The sequence below is a fragment of the Diuraphis noxia genome, unplaced genomic scaffold, assembly GCF_037042655.1.
Source record: "Diuraphis noxia isolate RWA-SAM2 unplaced genomic scaffold, SU_Dnox_SAM2 contig0003, whole genome shotgun sequence".
Classification (NCBI taxonomy): domain Eukaryota; kingdom Metazoa; phylum Arthropoda; class Insecta; order Hemiptera; family Aphididae; genus Diuraphis; species Diuraphis noxia.
In genome coordinates this window covers 34,790,502-34,814,526 of record NW_028301713.1, presented here as the reverse complement: position 1 = coordinate 34,814,526, position 24,025 = coordinate 34,790,502, and the positions used below count along the sequence as shown (strand labels likewise).

The 24,025-nt window shown below is 29.3% G+C and overlaps 1 protein-coding gene across 6 annotated transcripts; it reads right to left on the bottom strand.

Annotated features, from left to right (window-relative positions):
• Positions 1-536: 536 nt before the first annotated feature.
• On the bottom strand, positions 537-24,025 carry LOC107167851 (uncharacterized). 6 transcript variants are annotated; one of them, XM_089224648.1, is made up of 8 exons: positions 23,853-24,023; positions 18,740-18,819; positions 16,297-16,440; positions 15,959-16,039; positions 14,698-14,946; positions 7,011-7,325; positions 4,815-5,029; positions 537-711 (listed from the first exon to the last, which is right to left on the bottom strand). In XM_089224648.1, the coding sequence occupies exons 1-7, from the start codon at positions 23,869-23,871 to the stop codon at positions 4,883-4,885; spliced, it is 1,035 nt and encodes a 344-aa protein (XP_089080774.1). In that variant the 5' UTR covers positions 23,872-24,023; the 3' UTR covers positions 537-711; positions 4,815-4,882. The 6 variants fall into 6 exon arrangements, with proteins under 6 accessions (XP_089080774.1, XP_089080776.1, XP_089080779.1 ...); XM_089224650.1 differs by having other exon boundaries at positions 4,912-5,029; XM_089224653.1 differs by lacking the exon at positions 14,698-14,946 and adding an exon at positions 15,144-15,224 and having other exon boundaries at positions 23,853-24,022.

The window sequence follows — 24,025 nt, the reverse complement described above, 5'->3', positions numbered from 1 at the left end:
ATATTAAATATTTTAATTTCGGTTGTTGATAAAGATAACTACTTGTTGTATAACTATTTAATATAGATAAACTACCAAAATATTTAGGATACCAATTTGTTTAAAATTATATCTTTTTAAATATGCATTATATTTTTTATCGTATAAACTAAATCTTAAAATATTTAATTATTTCAGACTACAATAAACTATATTATAGTTATAAATTAGAAGTATACGAATACGGTTGTGATTTTGGTTTTAAATGATTGAAATAACAATTTAAAAATTAAAAATTATTTCTTCCTATTACTATAATACAATAAATAAACAACGATACATTTATTTTATAAATACGTATACATTTTAATTCGAGCTGCGCCATATCAATATATTTCCAAACAGTAAACTAAATTTATATGTATTTCGTGTTATAATAGTATTTTATTATTTATTTTCATGTTTAAAAAATAATCACAGTTGTGCAGTGATTATTTCATTTCGTAGTTAAAAGTATCCATATCGTAATAATAATTAGGAAATAAATAAACAAAAAATTAAAATATTATTAAAAGTATAATTTTTTATAAGTAAGTATCTAAAATATGTATTACAATATAAAATTAATGTTTTAAAAAAAAAATAACGTTTAAGGTACCTATATATAATAATAATGACCCCAATTTATTTATGAACGTCTATTGAACGTGGATTCCCAATGTGTTCATCTCACTAAAAAGAAAAAACAAATTTTAATTAGAAACAAAGAACAAAACGTGTTGAGGGTATTTTATCATATCAATCTCATTGTTTTAGCACGATACAAAATACCGTTAACAAACGTCTAACTACTGCAATACCATTACCACCGCAATTCGACATGCGCACGTACTATGATGTAGAGCACTGTTGTAATAGATTTTGATTACCAGATTGGCGTATTTACGACTTTTTTTTCTATGAAATGGATTCGATATTATAAGTAACAATTCTATAAGCCCCGCTAAAACACTTAAATATAAATTAATAATTCTCTAAATACAGAGCTGATCACTTAACACCCCAGTTAAATTTCCCATAATAGTATTGTGTAGATAGTTAGGCAAGTGTCTATACGTACCAAAGATATTTAAAATACCTTCGAAAGTTTTTAATTATTATAATATTTATGAAATATTTTGTTTGGTTTAAAAAATTAAAAAAAATTAAGATATTTTCATTACCTAAGAAAATATAACGAAAGGGAAGGGGTAAAAACTGGAAACACTTACACGCCACTCCATCATAAATACGCCACCGTTTAAAAAGATCACAGGTAACCAATATTATCGGCTTCCCGACGATAGTATGAAAAAAACCAACAACATATATGAATTCATGTAAAAAATAGCAAGCGTGTTAATCGTATATTATACCAAATAATGATTTTAAGTAAACAAAAATATTACAACAATAATGTCTGTGGACGATTATGCTTATAATATCATATTGATTATTATCAGTGTACTCGACCGCTATTTTAGTTGTGCCTTTTATACATTAAAATATTATAATATTATGATTTGTTATACAATATTGATGTTGGTACATTGTTATTAATCCGTGAGCGGTAAGTAACTGAAAAATACGGTATGAGTTATTTGAATTTGTTGTATGAATATAAATAATCATTATACTGTGAACGACTAGAAATAAATGAATGAAAATAATAAAGAAAACTTAATAAAATAAGGTATATAATAATAATGGTAATAATAATAATAATTATGATAATATAAAATAAATCTTTTTGTATGGGACGTATATATATAAACAAAAAATCATATTAAAAATCAAGAGTGCACCTTAAAATGACTACAATTTCTGAGAAAAATAAAGTTCAGAGAAAAAAAGATACATTACATTAAACGCGTGTGCAACTTAAAGTAATGCTCGTTTATCATAAGTATAGTAGGTAGATGTGGAATATTATGCAGGTATCATGAAATATGAGTAAAATTAAAATGGTTTAGCAGTTAGCACGCTATAGAAGTTTTATAGCCAAGTCGCTATTCCCACTATACGCATATAATATGTAGTGATTAGTAGTTGATTGATTCCTGAAAAAGAAAAACAGAAAAAAACCAAAGATGAGATAGTTACATAAGCATTTAGAGAAAATGTGTTAGGTGTTCCGCGATATGTCCCATTAACAATATAATATATTATATAGACTCGATTGGAATCACACAAAGGTGTTAATAATATTATTATATATTATATTATTATGTACAATCGAATATCGATGTGTATTGTGTTATGAGGGTGAAAAATAAATAGTTATGCAGAGTGATTGTTTTTAAGTTTTTCCCTTAATGAACGTTTCTGTAAATCTTTTCGTTACAATATAATTTGAAAATAATCATATATAAATTATAAGTCATTACAAAATAACATTTAAAAAAAACCAATTTTGTTTTTTATTTTTAATACATATAATTTTCTAATATTTTACTTTTTTTTTAATTACAGAGAAATACATTTTTAATTTCATATTCCTATGCAAATTATTTTTCTAGAAATTTCAATGTACAAAATCAAATTCCTAACGACTAGTTAATTAGTTTTAAGTTAAAAACATTAATGAAAAATGTTATAAAACCTGAATAACCTACAAAATATCAGGCCATCAAATCTTTGAAAACTTTTAACTGGCCAACTTTTAAGGGAACGTTACACCAAAATTTGTTGTCTCTGCATTTTCACAAGTTTTACACTTAGCAGATCACCTTTAGCTCTGTAGTTTAAAAATTAGTGAACTGATCTCTTATACAATTTAAAAGTAAAATAATTATCAAGCTTGCAACGTCATAAGTTTTTTATTACATTTAAATTTTAAAGCGAGTTATAAGTATTTTAAAATTGTAAATTATCTTTAATTTTTAAGCTAACGGAGCTCAATGTGATCTGCTGAGAGCGTAATTTTATATAATGCACACTTATAAGACATAGATGACAATTAATGTCAGTGTATCGTTCACTTAACTTATTATGAAACATTGACAGATTCAGGAAAACATTTTGCATCGGAATGTGAAATTCAAAATGTACCAACTTGTTATATCGTCGTTAAAATAAGTAAAAAAAAAAAAAAAAAAACATAAAAATAATAACGATAAGAAATACCTATAATAAAATATATTTTTTTTAAATTGTTTCATAATGTAGTAGAATTTCAAATTACCTATATGAGGAAAATATTTCCAAAAACGTTAATACTTTTCTAGGAAATGAGTGTTTTCCTTCAAAAAAAAAATCACCTTGCAAACCTTTATATATGCAATGTTATATGTTTGAATGATGTGTATTATAACGTTATGTGTTAATTGCGTTAGCTGGGATTGATTAGTGGAAAATTTTAAGTAAAATCGTAATTATTTAATCACTTTAGTCCACTCCATCAAGTAATGAATAACGACACATCATCAAAATGAGTACAATGTATTTTTAATGAACATCATTTAACGTATTGTGTATAACACTGTATATATATATATAAGTACACTTTATTTCTTTGACTGTTATATTGTATTTTTATGTGTAAAAAGTACAAAATAATAATACTTGTGTAATTATGTATGATTGTAGTTAGTTGAAAACGATTTGTATACATTTTTATATTGATAAAAACTAAATGATTGTCAAAACAGATTTTTTTTAAACAATTCCTATGATTCTGTTATAATGTCATTGAATTTATTATACTGACGATTTAATAAAGGTTGCAATGAGGCTGTGCATTCAACTAAAAAAAAAAAAAAACATGAAACGAATATTCACTATGGGAAATTAAGTCGAATATTCCAAGACATTCAAGATGCTGCGAAATAAACCTAACAAAATATAAACACAAATATTATTGTGTTTATGGCGTATAAGTTTCCAGTAAATATAAAACATAGAAAATGAATTTATATAAACGTGTGTGTGGAATATTTAGATCTACGACAACACTCGTCATCGTCGAACGAAACAAAATAAATAGATACCTAATTTTTTTTTCTCAAACATGCATTAAAAAATTTAACAAATAGACAAAATAAAATTCATATATAAAATGGTAATGTCTTGATAGTCAAAATTATCTCTCACGCTCAATTCGGAAGCAGTATGAAATCAATCGATACATCGAAATTTCGAAATCCTCAGCCCTGCAGGTTACAACGTAGTATTTTATATTTTATCTCAGAGTATTATGTAATTTCGACCACTGTTTTTCAGATAAATTTCTGTTGAATTATGTGTCATTAAAACATACGAGTTGATCGATTAACATCGATCGTGATAATCAAAATGAGAATTTCAATCTAAGCTGGTAGTCGTTATATTATACCGAATTGTAAGTACCTACATACATGTTATTGCAAACTTTTACCTGCACCATTTTAGACATAGGTAATATAATAATATTATCATCTATGGTTTTATGTCATAGTTTATATACAATTTTGCACTAATAATTTTATGTGGTACTTGTTACTCGAACACAGTTGTTATAATGTTAACACTGCAATATGCATAATGCAATGTTATACTACTGTATGTTATGTATTGAATGTATATTATATTGCAAAAAATAAATACTTATAGGACGCGATTAAAAATGTGAATGCGTTATACTACACGATAATATTATTATATGCTACGATAATACACTTCCACCATACAAAATCCACGCATGGCATGCGTTTTATACACGCATCATCCGCAATCGTTCCGATTATGTGTGAAAAATAAAAAGTCAAAAAATGAAAATAAAAATAAACAAACGTTCAACCGATAAAGATTATCCTTACTGGCAATAATATACATCGACAGTGTGTGTAGACTGTGCGTACACGGGTTTGTGTGAGAAATTTTTTTCCTACATGATAGTACAGCAACCTAACTTACAGCCGAACAATCCCTTGGCCTTGGACATCATGCTCTTCGCCGGTTCCCCGAGAGCTTCGCGCTTCTCGCTGAGCAACTGGTCGGCCTCCTTGAGCTTGTCGTCAACCACTGTGCTCACCTATGGATATGAGTTTATGCGCGACAAAGGCGCAAACAAAAACAAAACGCACGATTAATATTCAATAATGTAACGTCGTCGTACACATAACATTATATAAGCAGTGATGTGTATAATACACACCGACCGTCGGTAATATTAAAATACAGCAAAACTTCCATTCAAAAACGAATTTTGTTCAGATAAATATTTTCAGAGCCAAATTATTTATTTTATTTTATTTATAACGGAATTCTCTACAGTAAGAATCGTTTCGATTGCAGCCCACGACGAGAATTCGTATTCGTAATATGGAAGTTTCGCTCTGTATAACATATGATTATAATAGTGTATATACTGCTGCAAGGGAGTCGCAGAACGCATCACCCGATATCGCTCATCGACCCAACTCGATGACATAAATAGGACGAATATCCATTTAAATATTTAAAGAGCTTCGGGTTGGGTATGATGGATATCGAGGGACGATGTTCTCTGCGACCAAAGAATGGCTCCCCTATACACACAAGGTATGTGTATACAGGTAATGCGCAATATGATAATTAATGATAATAATATAGTAACTGATCAAATGAGTAACTAAGGATGATTAATTTAACTCAAATCACCCTTTGATTTTAAAACTATTAACTGATATTTGAAAATGGTTTTTACATAATCAAAAGTCGTTTTAAGACGAAATTTTCAAATAAAAATTATATTTTATAGAATTTTTCAGCGTTATAATTTGTTTAGTATTTTCTTTTCTCAATAACATAATTTTTTTAAATTCAAATTTTAAAGTAAAATATCTTATATTCCATACAGTCAAGTTTTCGGACGAGTAGTTATGTTATAACTCAAAAACTACACGTCCAAACTCTGATTTCTATATATCAAAATACTTTACTCATCTAAAAAATATTCTGCTTTGCAATAATAGAAATTAAAAGTAATGTTGACATTAAATATTTATTTAATAGTTCAAACTTTGTTTTATACAACAACTAAAATGTATGTAAAAACATTTTTTCAAAACAATTTAAAGTTTTTCAGCAATTACACTCATTATAATGTACATTTAGCGGTTCTCAACCCAACAGTTGCAAAAAGCTTTTTAGATAGCCATTTCATTTCATTTATATATAGTTATAAAACTTTTGGCACCAAACCGTGACGTATGAAAGAAAAAATTGTTTTGAAATAATTCATGGGAACTACGTTTATAGTTTAATCCCCACGTCGAACACTTATGGTGAGAAATGTCAGTTATATATATTAAGGGGTTGAGAAACACTGAACTATAAAATGTGATACATACATATATGATATATATTTATAAAATTATTTATTATGTGTAAAATGTGTATATAATATATATATACATATACGCGTCTATACAAAGCTGCATGACAATAACTACTGAAACCGGGTGTGGCGTGTGATGGAAATATGAAAATAAAATAAAAACATAATATGAAAAAAATGACCGCAATAGTCATCATCGCATTCGTGTGTGGTATAATACAGGTATACTACTCTACGTCAAAAATCAGAAAACCATTTAGCAATATAATATTTATGCATATATAAATAGTAGTCTCACCTCGTCTATATTTGCTGTAGCCGTTAAATGATATTATTATTATTTTAACTATAAATCTATATTATAGACCGCAAACATTACGTGAAATAATACATAATATCATATAACAGCAATGGCAATAAAACGTTTGCGTCTGTTATACGCACGAGACACACCTACCTGTTGCTATATATTTATAAAAATATATTATTATACAACAGCGAACACGCGCGCGGACGTACCTATATACATATTATATCATACATAATACATATAACAATGTTTGATTTAGATTTAGGAAATCTTTGGGAGTTCTCTATTGGGGGGGGGGGGGGGGGCATGAAAGTAGGTTGTATCGATATGTCACATAACATCGATTTTATCGATTATCTATAGGTATCGGCGGGCGAACCGTACCTGTTTGGCCGCATCATCGACGAACCCCTTGGCCGAGGTGGACACCTGGTCGACGATCGGGTTCAACTGCTTGACGCCCTCGGCCAGCGCCGTGTTGACGTGCGCGGACACGTCGCCTGTGATCGGCTGCAGCTTCTTGGCCAGGTCCTGCGCCAAAGGGTTGATCTTGTCATGCACCGCCTGATCAAGGGCCGGTTTCAGCTCGGCGGCAGTCTTGTCCACCAGCGTCTTGGCCTCGGACGCCACCTGGCCGACGGTCGACTGCTGTTCTGGAGCGGCGGCTACGGGGGTGGGTGCCGGTGCGGCGGGTTTCTCCTAATCATCACAATATATCGGTCCAAAATTGTATATTTCGGAGGTCCCGTCAAAATGTTTATTATCATAGTTTACGCGCAGTGCTCGTTAACGGGTGATATAGGTAAAGGTAAAATAACGATCGATATCGTCTAATGTAATATATTATTGCTTATACAGTGAAACCCATCACCTATAACGGACAAATAGCCGACACCTCCGAACAGCGGACAAAATGCCCAAGATTGTCCGGTATATTTTAGAGGTCTCACTGCAGTAATATATTATACTTTTGGACAGGGGACGAGGCGCTGCACGACGACATCACGAACTGCACTAGCGGTGACTACGGTTGTCATCTCGATAGACCTGTGAGATGGTTTGTTGCATTGCTGCAAATCCGTTTTTGCAAAGTTCTATAACCTGCGGCCCCCAGGGGCGTCCTTGTGGGGGGGGGCGAAAGGGGCGATCGCCCCCCCCCCCCGTAAGGTGACTGACTTGCATAGTAATTATTAGTTATTACACAAATATTTTATAGATAGGAGACTATTATAGTTCTAAATTACAAAAGTTGAAAAAAAAATGGTTCATCACTCAGTATCTGAATCCCATATTCTCATGTAAATTAATATTTATTTTTTTATTATTTCGCCCCCCCCATAGCCAAGGTCTGGAGACGCCCCTGGCGGCCCCTTAATTTCTGTTCAACTCCGTCCCGAACTGTTATTTGTGATAATTTCACTGTTAACAGAATACTCCGCCGAGTATATAATATATCAAAGACGTTTCCCCCGCCCCGGACGGATGATTTCAAATGTAATAATATGACGTCATTGGATGAACAAACCACGCTCGGGACTTATTGGCAGTTATGAATGGCAAAAAATCGAAAATATATATTTTTTAATATATATATATAGGTAGATCAATTAGGTAATACCTAAATTACTTTTATAAATAATTCCGTTGGAATCACTCGCTCGGAAATATAAGTCGATTATATTTTTGTACGAAAAACCTTGAAAAATATACATAATATTATTATACGGGTCACAGACAATCAAGTGTGTAGTGGAAATATGAGAACGCAAAAGCTTTTCGTCGTTTGCTTGTGGGTAAACTACCTAGTTGGGGGGGGGGGGGGTTGTACGGCATTGCGGAAAATGCCCGATGCATACGTGCGGCGGCGCTGTGGCCTTTATTGGGCTATGGTGAAAATCACAGACGGGGGAGGAAACGTCCGAATAGGTACCTGCTGCAGTAGTAGTAGCTACAAGTAAACTGCGACTATATACCACAGGTGGTATCGCTGGTATATTCGGATTATTATATCATATTATGCGTAAACGTGTACACAATCATTGAATACATCGAATACTGCTGCTGCTATTTTCAATATATAATGTGGGAATGGCATTTTTAAGACGAATTACATTCCGTACACATACCGCAATTCGCGATTTGGTGGCCGTCCGCAGTATATTATGATTTATGACTTATTAATCATACTATGAAACGATACTCCAAAATGACTTACACACCTATACTCGCTTTAGGCCGTGTAGGAGGAGTTGTTAGATGACCGATTCATATACAATGTTTTGCAGCGATACAACATAATAATACTAATACATAATATTTGATCATATAAATGACGACGCATCTTGAGTATATATTTTGTTAAGAAAACAAGAAAGTCGTGGGCGCTTTTGATGAATTAAATTCGAATCACACAGAAAAATCACATACGCGTACTTACAGAAGTACAAAAGGCAGAATATAATAATATATGTACCTACGCGTGGAGACACTACCGCAGTGACACGATTAAGATTTTTCACTTTATGAAATATATGTACGTCTATATGTTTGTACAAAATTAATATAATATTATACGTTGTTGTGAAGAGGGGAAGACAAAACAAATTATCTTAACACTATTATATATAAAACGTTGGTTCCCTGCAAGGTCAAGTCTATTATAATGTTATTTTATGGCATACCAAATATTACGATACCGGGTGATCCGTTTAATATAAGACACTATATCATTATTTCAAAAACTAGTAACGTTTTTGAAAATATTTTATTTCAATTCATTTTAAACGGATAATAAACAATAACGTTATAATAAAAATAAAAGATATTTATTACTATTTTTATCGCTTAAAATTTTTTTTTTTTTATGTAACACGCATTTTTCAATTCATTTCTCTAAAGCAGAATATCTTTTGGTGTACTTCAATAATACATAAAAACCGAATTTCGTCAGGTTACGATTTATAAGTACTTAAGTTTACAGTCATATTATAGTTATACTGTATTCAAAGTTGAAAATGAAGTGGTAGAGAGGTGCCCTCAAAATGTTGGTCCACTTCTCTGCCCATCTTTACTTTAAATACTAATAACTAATAAAATAAACTATTCGTACGGAATTTATTTTTTATACACCGAAATGCTTGGAATAATATCCTGATTTGGTACCTACATGAAATTTTAATTTATTGTCTTTTAAAACAGTAAAATACTTTTAAAAAAAAAACGATAACAATAAAAATAGAAAGAAATGTAATGTTTTCCTAAAATGTAATGTTTATAGTAGGTAACGACTTCATACTATTACGTAAGAGAAATATTTAAAAAAATCATTATTTTTTTCTGAAATAAAAAATGTCGTACGTCAAATGTATCACCCCGTATTGTGGCAGTTTATGTCCATATGTCCGCATTATAGGAGGATGAAAAAATCGTGGGCAGTAGTGGCCCCGACTATATTATTTATATAATATGCGACACTTCACACACTAAACATTAGAGTAGGAAGCATATAATAGGTACACCGTATGAGAGGTACGCGATAGTATTGCTAAATTATATTTTCACACTGTAAAATTGTCATATCCCGCCTCATTAATATAAGTTTTTCTATCACTTTAGTATCTATATTTTATAGTATCTACTACGTTATATTTATTATATTTTCGGAACTTGTTGATGACACGACTCGATCGTAGGTGCATATTTATAATATCTATATTTGATTTTCCAGATACAGACGTATTCGGTGTATTCAACATAATATGACAAAATAAATAATAATATAATTTATAATAATATACACTCGATTATTGCATATGCGTATGAAAAATCGTATGCGATCGTAGAATACGATTAATAATATCGTTAAAGTTCTCCAGGGTAAAAACTAATAACCAATCGCAGCAGCATCTTCCTCGAATAGATGATAACCGTAAAATTGAGAAATTATCTAAATAATAAATGTCATGGTATTTATAACGTATGCCGCCAAAAATTATTATAGAGCAAAATAAAAATCATATTATTACTTTTGAGCCGATTCGAGTATAAAAATGTAAATAATCTAGTCATATTTTATTATATAAAGTACAACAACTGTACAAGTTATCCTATGTATGTATACAGCTGGTGCAGTTCGAGCGTCGTTTATTTTTAACAATAACAATATATTATATACTATAATAACGCTCAACAAATTACCCATTACCGTTTGCATGCAACATTAAAAAAGCGAACATTAATAATGAATCTATGATTTGTAACGATTATATTTTAATGATCAATTTTAACCTTTAGGTATTCTCTTAATTGGTTAGATAATTTAAAATAAAAGTATAAACAGTTTCCAAACGTATTGATATTTTATAAAGGTGATATAAACGATTTAAAGGTCTTGGGCAGTTTTAAACAAAGGTCAAAAAGTCTTTGAATATTAGAAATTATGTGTAGTAAATAATCAAAGTCTGCCAACACCCATTTATTTACTCTCTAATAATAAATTGATTAATTAGTATTTAAATGCTTTATCAATCATAAATGTCTATTTATTATACACTAATCATTATCTATTAATATTATTTAGAATTCATATATAATCTGACGTTTGATGTTTTATTAGCATTCGACTATAAAGAGATAGTTAGATAATTTGATTTATTATTATTATTATTATTATTTGTATAATATTGCATTTTTCGTTTCGATAACTTTACCTTATGTGTTTATTTTTTTTAATTCTGCATACAACTACATAAATATGAATGTTTATAATGTTATATTACATTATAATATATTTTATAATTTATAACATTTTCTAATCTGTGGATATATAATTTATATTTAACATTTGTTGGATATTATTTTATGATTTTTTTAATATCTTTCGTATATTTATTACCAATAATTTATTATATTAATTTTTTTAACGTATAATTAGACGTATTTATAGAACATTAATTCTCATATAAATACTAACTATAAATCAATAATGATTTCATCAATACCTGCATTAATTAATATAAAAATGGACTTATATTAATGATTCCGTTACGATAGTAGATAATCTGAATACCTAAGCATATTATATTATTATGTAATATTGACTTATAAGGAGAACAATTTTATTATGTCCATGAACACTCCACTGAAGGCACTTTAAAAATTTTGAAATATTTGTGTTATCAGTAAGTTATACATATTTATCTAAATATTATGCTCGAGTTATATTGTCATTTGTCGGTATTCCTTTCGCCCGACTCGGTAAATAATTAATATACTACGCTACATCGATAACAAATGACCGAATTCCAGTTTAAACAATGTTAAATTAATACACACCATCACGCGATTCGGTGGTCATTTAAACTGGCGAATCGCCGAGCATAATAACCTTGAGAAGCCGGGAAATAATACATGGTGAGAATAAAAAATAAAATAAAACACCATAATGATATACTATTACCATTAGTTCGTACGGTTAACCCACATTCCGTGCATCGATCATACGTCACGATTGTATTGTTCGAATCTAAAATTCCACGCGATTTAAAGAACAGGCAACACAAAATGCGCATATACCTATAATATACACTTTATATACCTGCACGACTTTATTATTATATACATATAGCTTCTTGCAAGATATTTTTTATATTATTATTATTATTATTATTATTATTATTACTACGAAACATAATATTAACCAGAAGCTACTTACTGTTGATATTGTATTTTATACATATTTTACACTATACCGCGTAATATCTATAAGGATTGCCACCAGACGTACTATTTTAGTGTCCCGTTTATTTTTCATGTAACCAAAATTTAATATTTCCAAGGTATTTCAAATATTTGATTCCCCGAACTCTAAAGGGTCAAAATGAAAATATCAGAAAAAAAAATCTCTTCTGTAGTAATATAAATGATCAGTTTCTGAGTAATAATATTAAATTATATTGATAATGTATAGTTTTTTGTTACGAAGACTCTACGATAACTAATAAGTGAACCGGAATTCTTAATTTTCAGCAAATCAACGAGCCGTCCATCGTATGAATGTCTATGGAAGTTTATATTTACATAATATCATGATTCATGAGTAGGTAATGAAATATTATGTCTATTAAGTAGTAAATTTTTGATCGTGATTATCTATACGTCTTAGACACTTTATTTATAAAGGCCCGTCGGAAAAAAATAATTAACGAATAAATCAAATAAACTTGGATAAGATTCGGTACAGTATAACATATTAAGCGTTTTTAAATTATTAGAGTTTGCATAATATACCATTATTGCAATATTATTTATAAAGTTAATATCACGACTTTCATAATTTTATTAGGTTAATGAATTTCTGGGAAATATAAATTGCAGTGAGATAATGATGATATATTATATGATTTCTGTCTGTAGAGTGTAGATATTTAAAATTTTTATCACTTATTTATATAAAGCGTACATTTATTTAAATATAAATAACAATATAATATAGTAGGTAATATTATAACAAAAATTAAACAAAATAAAATAAATAAAAAACAAAATCGTTTAACACATTTATACCACCTTTATAGTTTTGGACTTTCAAATCTGTAGATACATGATATTGTAATAAGCTTGTTTTTTTAATATTATAGGATAATATTTTTTTTAATTTTATGTGAGTAGAGCATTATATTTTAAAGATTATACAGATCATAAACATCATAAAATGTATCTTTCTTGGCAATTCGAATAGATACATATTATAGATTCAACCATTATTGATTTCAAATCCGTACCACCGTGTTAATGTGCTTATTGTATTACACAGTTAGAGACCCGATCAACAAACTAAAAAACAACAAACATTTAAACAAACAATCTACAAAGCAAAATGCATGTTATTCGGGGACAGTGGTGTGTTAATACGTGTTAGTGTACGTGTATTGTACCTATGTGTTGTTTTTGCAGTACAATTACTATATACCTACTACAACTTACTCCTTTTTCCGACCACATTTCATCTTCATTATATTATAATATTAGAGAATTCATAGTATTTTTTCTGCAATTGCCAATCATTTCAATATTTTCATCCTATGCAAATTCGTTCTCTCATACTCTTATAATAAGTATTTTAAACGCCTTTCGTGTACAAATATTGTATAGATATCGGTTCGAAGGGTTTCAATAGCCAACTCATTTGCAATCAAAACTCACGGGCAGTGTAAAATAGGCAGTAAAATATTTTATCTGTATTCAGAACTAAAACGAAATTACGTATTGTGTTTTTTTTTTTTATTTCTTTCAACTTTTTAAAAACCAAGTTGAATTTTTTCCCACCTTCGTGTTGTTTTAACTCTTATTTGAAAAAAAAATTGGACGTTAACTGTTAAGCACATTGTTGTTTGATCAAGATAAAATTAATTTTGAACCATCGACAAATTAAAAGGAAAAACTGAATAGGAGCAGTGATAGTAACACTATTGTATTATTATCACACTATGTCACGCACAAATCGTCTTGAAAAATATCTAGTAAGTACTTACTTAGTAAAAGAAAAAAAAGATTATAACTTATAATGAAACTCTAACAGATACAAAATAGACTTCACTCAAACCTTATCTTTGACGCTAACGAAGGGCTGCTAGAAGCATTAAAAGTGTTCAAAGAAAATTATTTCATAAGATTATATTGTGCTTCTTTGTTTCAGAATATCTGATAAGTATACTTGTAAAAAAATAATAATGAACCGAAATATTTTCGTCTCGACACTGCAGCCCGCGTTATTACAAACCGATGTACATTGTTTTTGTCAGAAGGTGTGTTTCGGTGGATGGGGAGATTAGTCGTTAACTCATACCTTGGGCACCACTCTGCCAAATATAAGTCCTGTGGCTTTAGACGTCTGGTTGAGAACGGTCGTGGCCACAGGTACGACCTTGGTCGCTAACAAAATAGCAATCCTCGAAGCAGCGATACTTCCATTAAGCATGCCGTTTATACCGTTGGTCATACTACCCATTGCGTTGGACATTCCTCCAGCTATAACACCTAGCGTGTTAACCATCCCTTGTGCTGTATTTACCATTCCGTTGGTAGTGCTTTGAATCATACTGGAGACTCCTTTAACCGCGTTGCCGACTTCTTTTACCGTACTTTTGACTCCCTCCACAGTGTGAATAACCCCATCGGCCGCTTCGTGGACTTTATCAGTCACTTGATGAGCTTTATCACCTACCGAATGCGCTACCTTACCAACAACTGAATCATCTAATTTATGGGTTACCGCACTTGCTGCGCCTTCTAATTTGTGCATCGAACCCTCGATATTATGCTAAAATATTACACAGAATCAAACACACGTGCACACAAGCAAGGTTGCAATCAAAAAATTTAACTTGGTTATATATATATAGGTAATAGGTGTACATTATTGTATTATCGTTATATGCGAGTTTTATACTTTAAGACACCGACAAACATGTTAACAACATTAAAAATTTAAACACACAACACTGCAAGAATTCTTACGGGTATTTGTGTAGCTATGGCGCTTCTAACCGTATTTCCGATCAGTGAACCAAAATCAAGGCCCGCGTGACTACCACCAGACTATAACAGTATACAATTTAATATTATATAGTATAAACGTATATAATATAACAGCGCGTACATAAGAATTTCGAAATTTCGTTCGCAATTAACCCATAAAATAATTATTATAGATAATAAATGCAAAGTAGTAAAGTACATAACAAAACCGATAATAGTATATAAAAATATACAATAATTATTGTAAATACTCGTGATAATAAATTTCAATAAAAAAAAAAGTTAAATAACACACTTAATAAAATAATAAATACAATCATTCAGTTTCGTTGTATTATATGTCATACACATTGTATGTAAAGTCTTCCTAGATCAGTAAATCTACAATGTTATCATACATTAAACAACATTAAAATAAGTTTTTTTTTTACTAACAAAACTAAGGTAATCATGAAAATAGTTTTCCAAAGAATAATTAATATAAAATATGAAATATTTTTAAAGGAATTTATAATAGCATGTTTTTTAATTACATTTTCTAACATAATATTATATAATACGACAATAATAATCATTCATCAATAATCAAACACCAATAATAAATTATGTGTTGTATTTTTTTTTTTTTATATATAGTAAAATTATAATAAAAATAATATTCTACCTGGTACAAACAATTTTTTTAAATCATACCTCAACAGTTATAAGTTATAACTTTTAAAACATATTTGTTCGGTCTCTTTGTAAAAACTCGTATACAATTTCATTAAATTTTGCTTCTACGGTATACTGACCTCCACTTTATTAGCAACATGACCAATTGAGTTCTTAACTCCACCTAATAAACCACCACCACCAATATCATGTTTAGAAGTCTACAAAAAAATTATAATAATTACAGACAAAGCCATTCGATACACGGTTTAAGTAGTATCAAATTATTTTGTAACATAAAAGTATAAAAAAATTATATTAAAATAATCGTGCACAGTGATCAAAATAAAATGCAAAATATAAATATGAATGTTGTGTTTATAAGCCCAAGTTTGATAAACAAATTATTTCCGCTATAAGCTTTTATATATAGGTTCAGCTAGCAATATATCATAATCCATAAAGCCCCATCTAATACCTCCTGTAAGGCACTATCAGCAAGTTTTTCGACCTCCTGGTCAAAGCCGTCCACAGCTGCCTTTTTCGCCTCTTCAGCGGCGCTCACAGCTTTGCCTTCTGCCTCGTTGAGAGTGTTAGATAAAAACTCACCGGTTTCTTTTACCTAAGAATTTCATAGTCAACGCAAGTGTATATGATATGTGTATATACTTTGTATCACTTTGTCACAGCATTGTTTGTAAAAAACAATATTATACAATACAATGGTACGATGAAAAAATGATTTATTAATAATACATAAATTATTATTATTATTATTGCAATTTATTCATGTATTTTATACAACTTATGTAAAATGGTTACGTATCAATGTCTAATATTTATCAGTATAAATAGTTAATAATATATACACATATATACATTAAATCGTAAAAGAATAATAACAATTAACAATTATCGAAATAGATTATTATGTTAAAAGCCACCACAATAAAATTTATTGTTTTTTATCTTTATCACGTATGAATTGGTGTTATGCTTCCAATTTTGAACATTTCATACCCATATTAAATTCTATAAATGACAACAAAAAATTTTAAGAGAACATTGTGTCTTATTATTCACCGAGCTTTACTTTATTATATTGATATTACGAATTTACCAAATAAAACCAATTTATATATCTAAATAAACTATAGGTATAGATTATTTTTTCTGTAAATGTGTATAGTTACAATTTTCGAACTTTAAAACTAAAACATGAAACATTCCCAAAATAAATTGGTTGTATTCTTCTATACTTTAATATTTTAATTTAAAATTATTGGTACAGACTACAAATAGTACAAATTGATATGAACTATAACAAGTTAAGAAGCACAAAAGCTAATTCAAATGTGAAAATATTTATAATACATAATAGGTACATGTACATCATGTATGAATATTTAACTGTACGTATATGATGTCAACATAAATTGTTTATCTGTATAAGCCACATACATCATACAGGAACGTTCAGAGGAGGGGGGTAAAAAACAATTTTACCTCGAGCTCTTGTTTGAGATTTACGATGTCACCACAACTGGTTATTTTACTCTCATCGTAAAATAATCTAATAATTGTTTGAAATTTATATTGAAAATTGATATTATTATTGTAGACTGTAAATTGTTTTATTAGCATCTGTTAAATTCGTAAAATTTGCAATATACGTATTTATAAATTCCGTATGACTTTTTATGGAAAACTTTTTTAATCCATTAATATTATGAAGTTAAAGTATTATTAGTCACAATAATATAATAAAGAAAATGAAGACTAAAAGATTTTTAAAATTTAGTTTAAATTGAACAAGTAGTATGTTTAAAAATGCACACATTTATCTTCTCATTCTGCCATTTCTACCATATTGCTTACGTATTAACTTCTTATTCAACATCACAGACCCCCTCTCAAACCTCTGATTCTGAACAACCCAGTTCTTATAACTTTAAAATCACTGGAAAATGAACTAAATAGACTCAAAATGGAAAGGGTCGAAAATGCTCTTAGTTAAAAACTGAATCAAGTAGTTTAAAATTAAAAAAAATTATTAGTTCATATTAAAACTATAAACGATGAATTGTTAATGTACTTAAAAATATATAGGCACATGCTTTTTTTACATACATACGTTTATTGATTACTGACATAATTTGAAGGCAGTATAATCTGTGATCAAAACAATGAAGCTCATCCCACGAAAATACAGGTTTTTTCATGAAGTTTATCATATGATTTAACAAAAGTTGTTATACAAATTCAACATGGATTATGGATAGAATATATTAAAACGTATTAACTTGTCAGAATACATTATTTTCTCATTTTTATTTATATTTTTTGTTTTCCACTATACTAAGATTTATAACGCATCATTAATACAAGGTCATACAACTATTATATATTTCTGTAATACTATATTTGCATAAAAAATTGAATGATAGTCGATAGACCTAATTGTATAATACAATGGAACTTATTAAATATTAATTTTCAAAAAATTAAGAAGAAGTAAATTCAGATTTACTTCATAGACTGAGCTCGATCATCCAAAGACAAACAAATATATATATAAATATATTTTATATAAGGATTCACTTAACAAAACTGAAATAAATGTAAATAAAAAATACCAGGGAACTTACTTTTTGATGCTAATACAGTTATTTTTTAGTTTCATTTGATTTATTAAATACGGAAATTATCGATGATATTTACATTTATTCATATGGAAAATATGTCAATTTCTTTATGATCTATTACATTCTTATAATGTTTATAATATATGAAAACTAGAGTGTTCAAAAAAATGAGAAAAATCTACTATATATGTAACAAACATAACATGATGATTTTTATTAAATGGAATTTTTATTTTAAATTAATTTTTATTTAACCACTTAATATTATTAACATACTTGTTTTTCAAGAAGTGAAGTTGCAGCATGTTTCTTTTCCTCTACTAATTCTTCAGCTTTTGCTGTAATATTTTTCATCGCTATAAAATAAAAACATACATAAGTTTGACAAATTCAATTCCTCGATTACTGAAAAGTAGGTATTTTAATTATAATGAAACATGGTTTTCTTGTATAAACAGACATATTTCTCAAATAAGTGAAGTTTCGAAATCAGATTCCTGAACTATATAGGTATGTTATCTATATGAATATTATATTTCACAACACATTTCAAATTTTACGTCGCCATAATAATTGACTTAAACGAATTTGAAATGTACGTTGTTAACAGATCGTTGTTACCAGTAAGTAGGTAGGTGCTAAAGTTCGTTCGACGTTAATGCGTAAATAATTACCAAGTCATTTTTAGATGTAAAAATATAATTTTATTCTATCCGATGGTCTAAAGACACCTACATAAAACAATCCGTCTTACTCTAGGACTGTCATTTTTGTATTTCCATAAGCACGTGTAGGATTAAATACTCTCCAGTTGTAATATATTGTTCGCTTTGTTTCTTACAAAGGAATTCTGAACTCCTGGATAAAAAATACTTACTGAATTCGGAGTTCACAGAGTTTTTTTTATAATATTAAGACATTTGTTTCTATGTGTAATGTGTATAAGGTGTATAAGAATAAAAGTAATTGAAGAATGATTATGAATGATTATGTATAAATTTTTAATAATCACTTATGATCTGCTACATGTGTATATTTCAAATGATACGATATTATGAAAATGCGCAATGTAGGAACATTAAAATTATGCGAAAAAACCTGTTTTAAAAACATCATTTCGGATTCCATGAGAAAAACGTTTAGGTTTTAATGACGAGCATCAAAAGCTGCACCTAAGCGTTTTATTCAAATCAAATCGAATATTATTTTCACGTCAAATGCTGGTAAAGCAGACCAGTGTTTTGTTCAAATCGAATTGAATATTATTTTTGCCACAAATGCCGGTAAAATGCAATCGCACAAATTCCGGTCGATTGCGAGGATGACAAATAATAATAATTATATTATAAAAAGCTAATTTCCTGTTAGAGCACCAACGACATCAACTCTGCTAACGGCAAGGCCGTATACATAAAGATGTTACTATATATTAGGCATGAAATGTAATTCGAAAAGCCTGCTCCTACAATAATTATATATGTCGTAGGCATATAGTCAAATCAGGCATTTTATTAAATGCCTAGGCATATAGTCAAAGAATTTAATGTTTATGCAATTTCACTATCCGCCTAGACATTTAGTAAAATGCCTAGTCATTTAATTAAGTGACTAGGCATTTGACTAAATGCCTATTTCATGCCAGGCAAATAATAAAAGAACATTTTGTATTATTTTAAAAATTTAAATATATTTTCTATCAGTTATTTATTGCTATTTTATACATAAAAAAAGCTGTGTATTATTTATTAATATGAAAAACACGTATAGATACTCGTATATGAAATAATATGTTTAATTTTGTGTCATTATGTCAACTATTACTATTGTTTTAAAAATGAAATAATAAAAAATAAATATATTCAGGTAATAACTAATTAGGTGTGATAGACATAAATGATGGTACGAGTATATTGTATAGCATATATGTATAGTCAGTAAAGTCTATAGTACGAGTAGTGAGTACTATATATTCTTATTAAATAAAAATAAAAGTTCCATTGGTTTTTACCTTGGAAAATTAACGTTGGTACTAGGTTGTATGAGAACCTTATCTATAGATATTGAGTACTGTGGGACAAATTATAATCTTATCGATTATAACGATAAAAATATGACGTTACGGAAAAAGATACAGAACATGCGATTGAATTGTACAATAATTTAGTTTAGTACGTCTATTACGTTTACGTAAATCGTATGTAGTGTGATCGCGATTGCATGTAATATTGTAACATAGGTATACCTATTGACATTTTTTGTATATTTAAAATTTTGATTGTTTTTATTTGTATTTTAAAATATAATATAATGTCACACAGTGTATTGTTTTATGAAAAATTAAAATCAATTTACGACAACCAAGATAAAAAAAAGGCATGGAGTCAGGAAGACTACGACAAAGCACTAAATGAAATCAATGATGCGAAATTGAATCCAGGTAAAACTAAAACTCAAAACCAATATTATTTATGTCGTAAATATGATCTGATTGAAGTAGGAAATGTTAAACATATTATTTTAAAACCAAAAACTAAAACCGAAAATATTATTTATGTTGTACCATATGAAAACTATTTTGAAAAAATCGAAGAAAGTCATAAAGCGACTGGTCATGGTGGAAGGGATAAAGTTGAGCAGAGTTTAAAAAATAAATACAATATTCCTCGAATAGCAATCCAAATATTTATAAATTTGTGTACAACTTGTAACAAAAAAAAATCAAAACCTTGTAAAGGCGTCGTTATAAAACCAATATTATCGGCAGATTTTAATTCAAGAGGGCAAATTGACCTTATTGATTTCCAATCAACACCCGATGGAAATTTTAAATGGGTTATGAACTATCAGGATCACGCAACCAAATATTTATATCTTCGACCACTTACTTCAAAACGAGCCACCGAAGTTGCACACGAACTTTTAAAAATTTTTTTGGAACAAGGAGCACCTCAAATACTTCAATCTGATAATGGGCGAGAATTTACAGCGAAAATAATTGAAGAATTAGCAGAATTGTGGCCTGAGTGTAAAATAGTACACGGGCGGCCGCGGCACCCTCAGAGTCAGGGATCTGTAGAAAGATCAAATCAAGATGTTGAAAACATGTTACGAGCTTGGGTCGTAGACAATAAAAGTACCAAGTGGTCAATCGGAGTTTATTTTGTACAATGGCAAAAAAACATTTCACATCATCGAATTTTAGGTCGTTCGCCATATCGAGCCTTGTTTGGCACTGAACCGAAGGTAGGTCTTAGTTCTACAAACTTACCTGCCGAAATTATTCAAAAATTATCAAGTGAAGAAGATTTTGAAAATATTTTACAATATTGTGACATAAATAATATCTGCAGTGTTTGTGAAAAATCAGGTAGTGAACTCCAATGTACTATATGTAAAAGAAATATTCATTATGATAATTGCAGCTATTCTATAAATAATAGTAACGATATTGAAAATATTTGTCTGCTATGTAATAATGAAAAACAGATAAAAGTTAACCGCATTGAATCTTACAAACGACAAACTATAGCAGCTAAAAAAATGGCAGAAAATAGTGAAAAACTATTTAAAGAACTAGAGGTTGGTGATCAAATAGTATTAAGTGTTCCAAAAGTAGACCGAGGACCTCTCGATAGTCAAAATATAAATGGGTTAGTGATAGACATTCGGAACGGCGTTTACCAAATTGGCACAGAAGTTGGTATAATAAAAAATTGGTGTTCAAGAGAAGAACTTCAACTAGTGTCAAATAATGGTTTAGAAGACAGCAAAATACAAAAAGACAAATACGTGTCCATACGTGAAGCAGTAGCAAACTTATCAATTTTCAACGGTCAAGGTTTTGTTAAATGTCAATGTCAATCAGGAAAGCGGCAATGTCAAACCAATAGGTGCTTGTGTTTTAAGAAAAATCTTAAATGTTCCAGCAAATGCCACCAAATTACAACATGTGACAACAAGTAATAGGTAACAAAAACTTGTAATTATAATATAACTTTTTATTTATTTTTTATTATTTCATTTTTAAAACAATAGTAATAGTTGACATAATGACACAAAATTAAACATATTATTTCATATACGAGTATCTATACGTGTTTTTCATATTAATAAATAATACACAGCTTTTTTTATGTATAAAATAGCAATAAATAACTGATAGAAAATATATTTAAATTTTTAAAATAATACAAAATGTTCTTTTATTATTTGCCTGGCATGAAATAGGCATTTAGTCAAATGCCTAGTCACTTAATTAAATGACTAGGCATTTTACTAAATGTCTAGGCGGATAGTGAAATTGCATAAACATTAAATTCTTTGACTATATGCCTAGGCATTTAATAAAATGCCTGATTTGACTATATGCCTACGACATATATATTATATTGAATGCTTTATGGCCGTGATAGATGATATATGCTAGCACTGTTATAACACGATCATTGCATACGTGCACATATGATATTATAATATATATTATTATTGTATACAATATTATTATACACATAATATATACTATATTTATACGTGCCGTCTATTTATACGACTAACCGCTACATGACGTCAAATTCGAATAATAATATACGTTTCTATCACTAAGCCAATTTTTTCTTTTAAAATCTTCGGGCTTAATATTATTTAGACAAGTAAAAAAACGCGTGCGCCCGTGTGTGTTTGCGCATACGGAATTCCGCTAAAAAAAAAAAAAAATAACGCGGCTCAAGGATAGCCCAGTAAAGAGAACTGTTTATTCCGTTTATTTGTATCTTTAAAAGTAGTCGCAGTCTCGGGTAAAACGCATAATATTCACAATGTTCGCGGCGTTTTCGATCAGCGGTCGACTTGTTACGCATTATATCGTTTGTTATTAGTATAACGCAGTTATTGTAACTTATTACGGATTATGAAATAATTATTGTCGTATCCACTGAGAGTTTGTTAGTTGATTGGTCTCGGGTACTCGTAAAAAATCATAATAAAACCGCAATAATACGTCGCGGTCTGTGTGACCGGTTTTCGACGAGATCGTGACGATTCGCGCGACGCTCGCACAAAGAAACACAAAAAGTGTTTATAATATTAATACACGAGGTTACGTATCGTCGAGTATATTTATTTGTCGATATTTTTCGATGAGAGATGTGAATCGATGTAAAATCATATCGTAAGACGTTACTATTACAGACGTAGAATACAAGATACAGTTTCAGGCAAATCCGCGATTTTTGGTCGGAGCGAGTTTAATAAAATAATACCTACTTAGGTAAGCAGTAGGTATATTTTATAATTTGTGTCGATCCAGCGCATTATAGATATAGAAATCGACAAAAATAACATAATATATATAATTGAAACGATAAACCGTAAAAAAAATGTATACACTCACCTCCTCCCAAGTTAAACATGTTGGACGTGAATTCGATTAGCCACACGAGTTAAAAGTTTAAAATAATATATTACAATACGATGTATTTAATGAATCGTTTTTTTAAATATAGTGCGCGTGCAGTTGCGACGACGGTACGTTCGACAATGTCTGTCCAAATATAACAGACTTGT

Excerpts from the sequence above, each read along its gene's own strand:
- LOC107167851 (XM_089224648.1), bottom strand. Across the intron at positions 14,947-15,958 it reads ATGTTGCTAATAAAGTGGAG|CATAATATCGAGGGTTCGAT; the intron begins GTCAGTATACCG and ends GTAATATTTTAG. Across the intron at positions 7,326-14,697 it reads AAAGCACTACCAACGGAATG|GAGAAACCCGCCGCACCGGC; the intron begins GTAAATACAGCA and ends TGTGATGATTAG.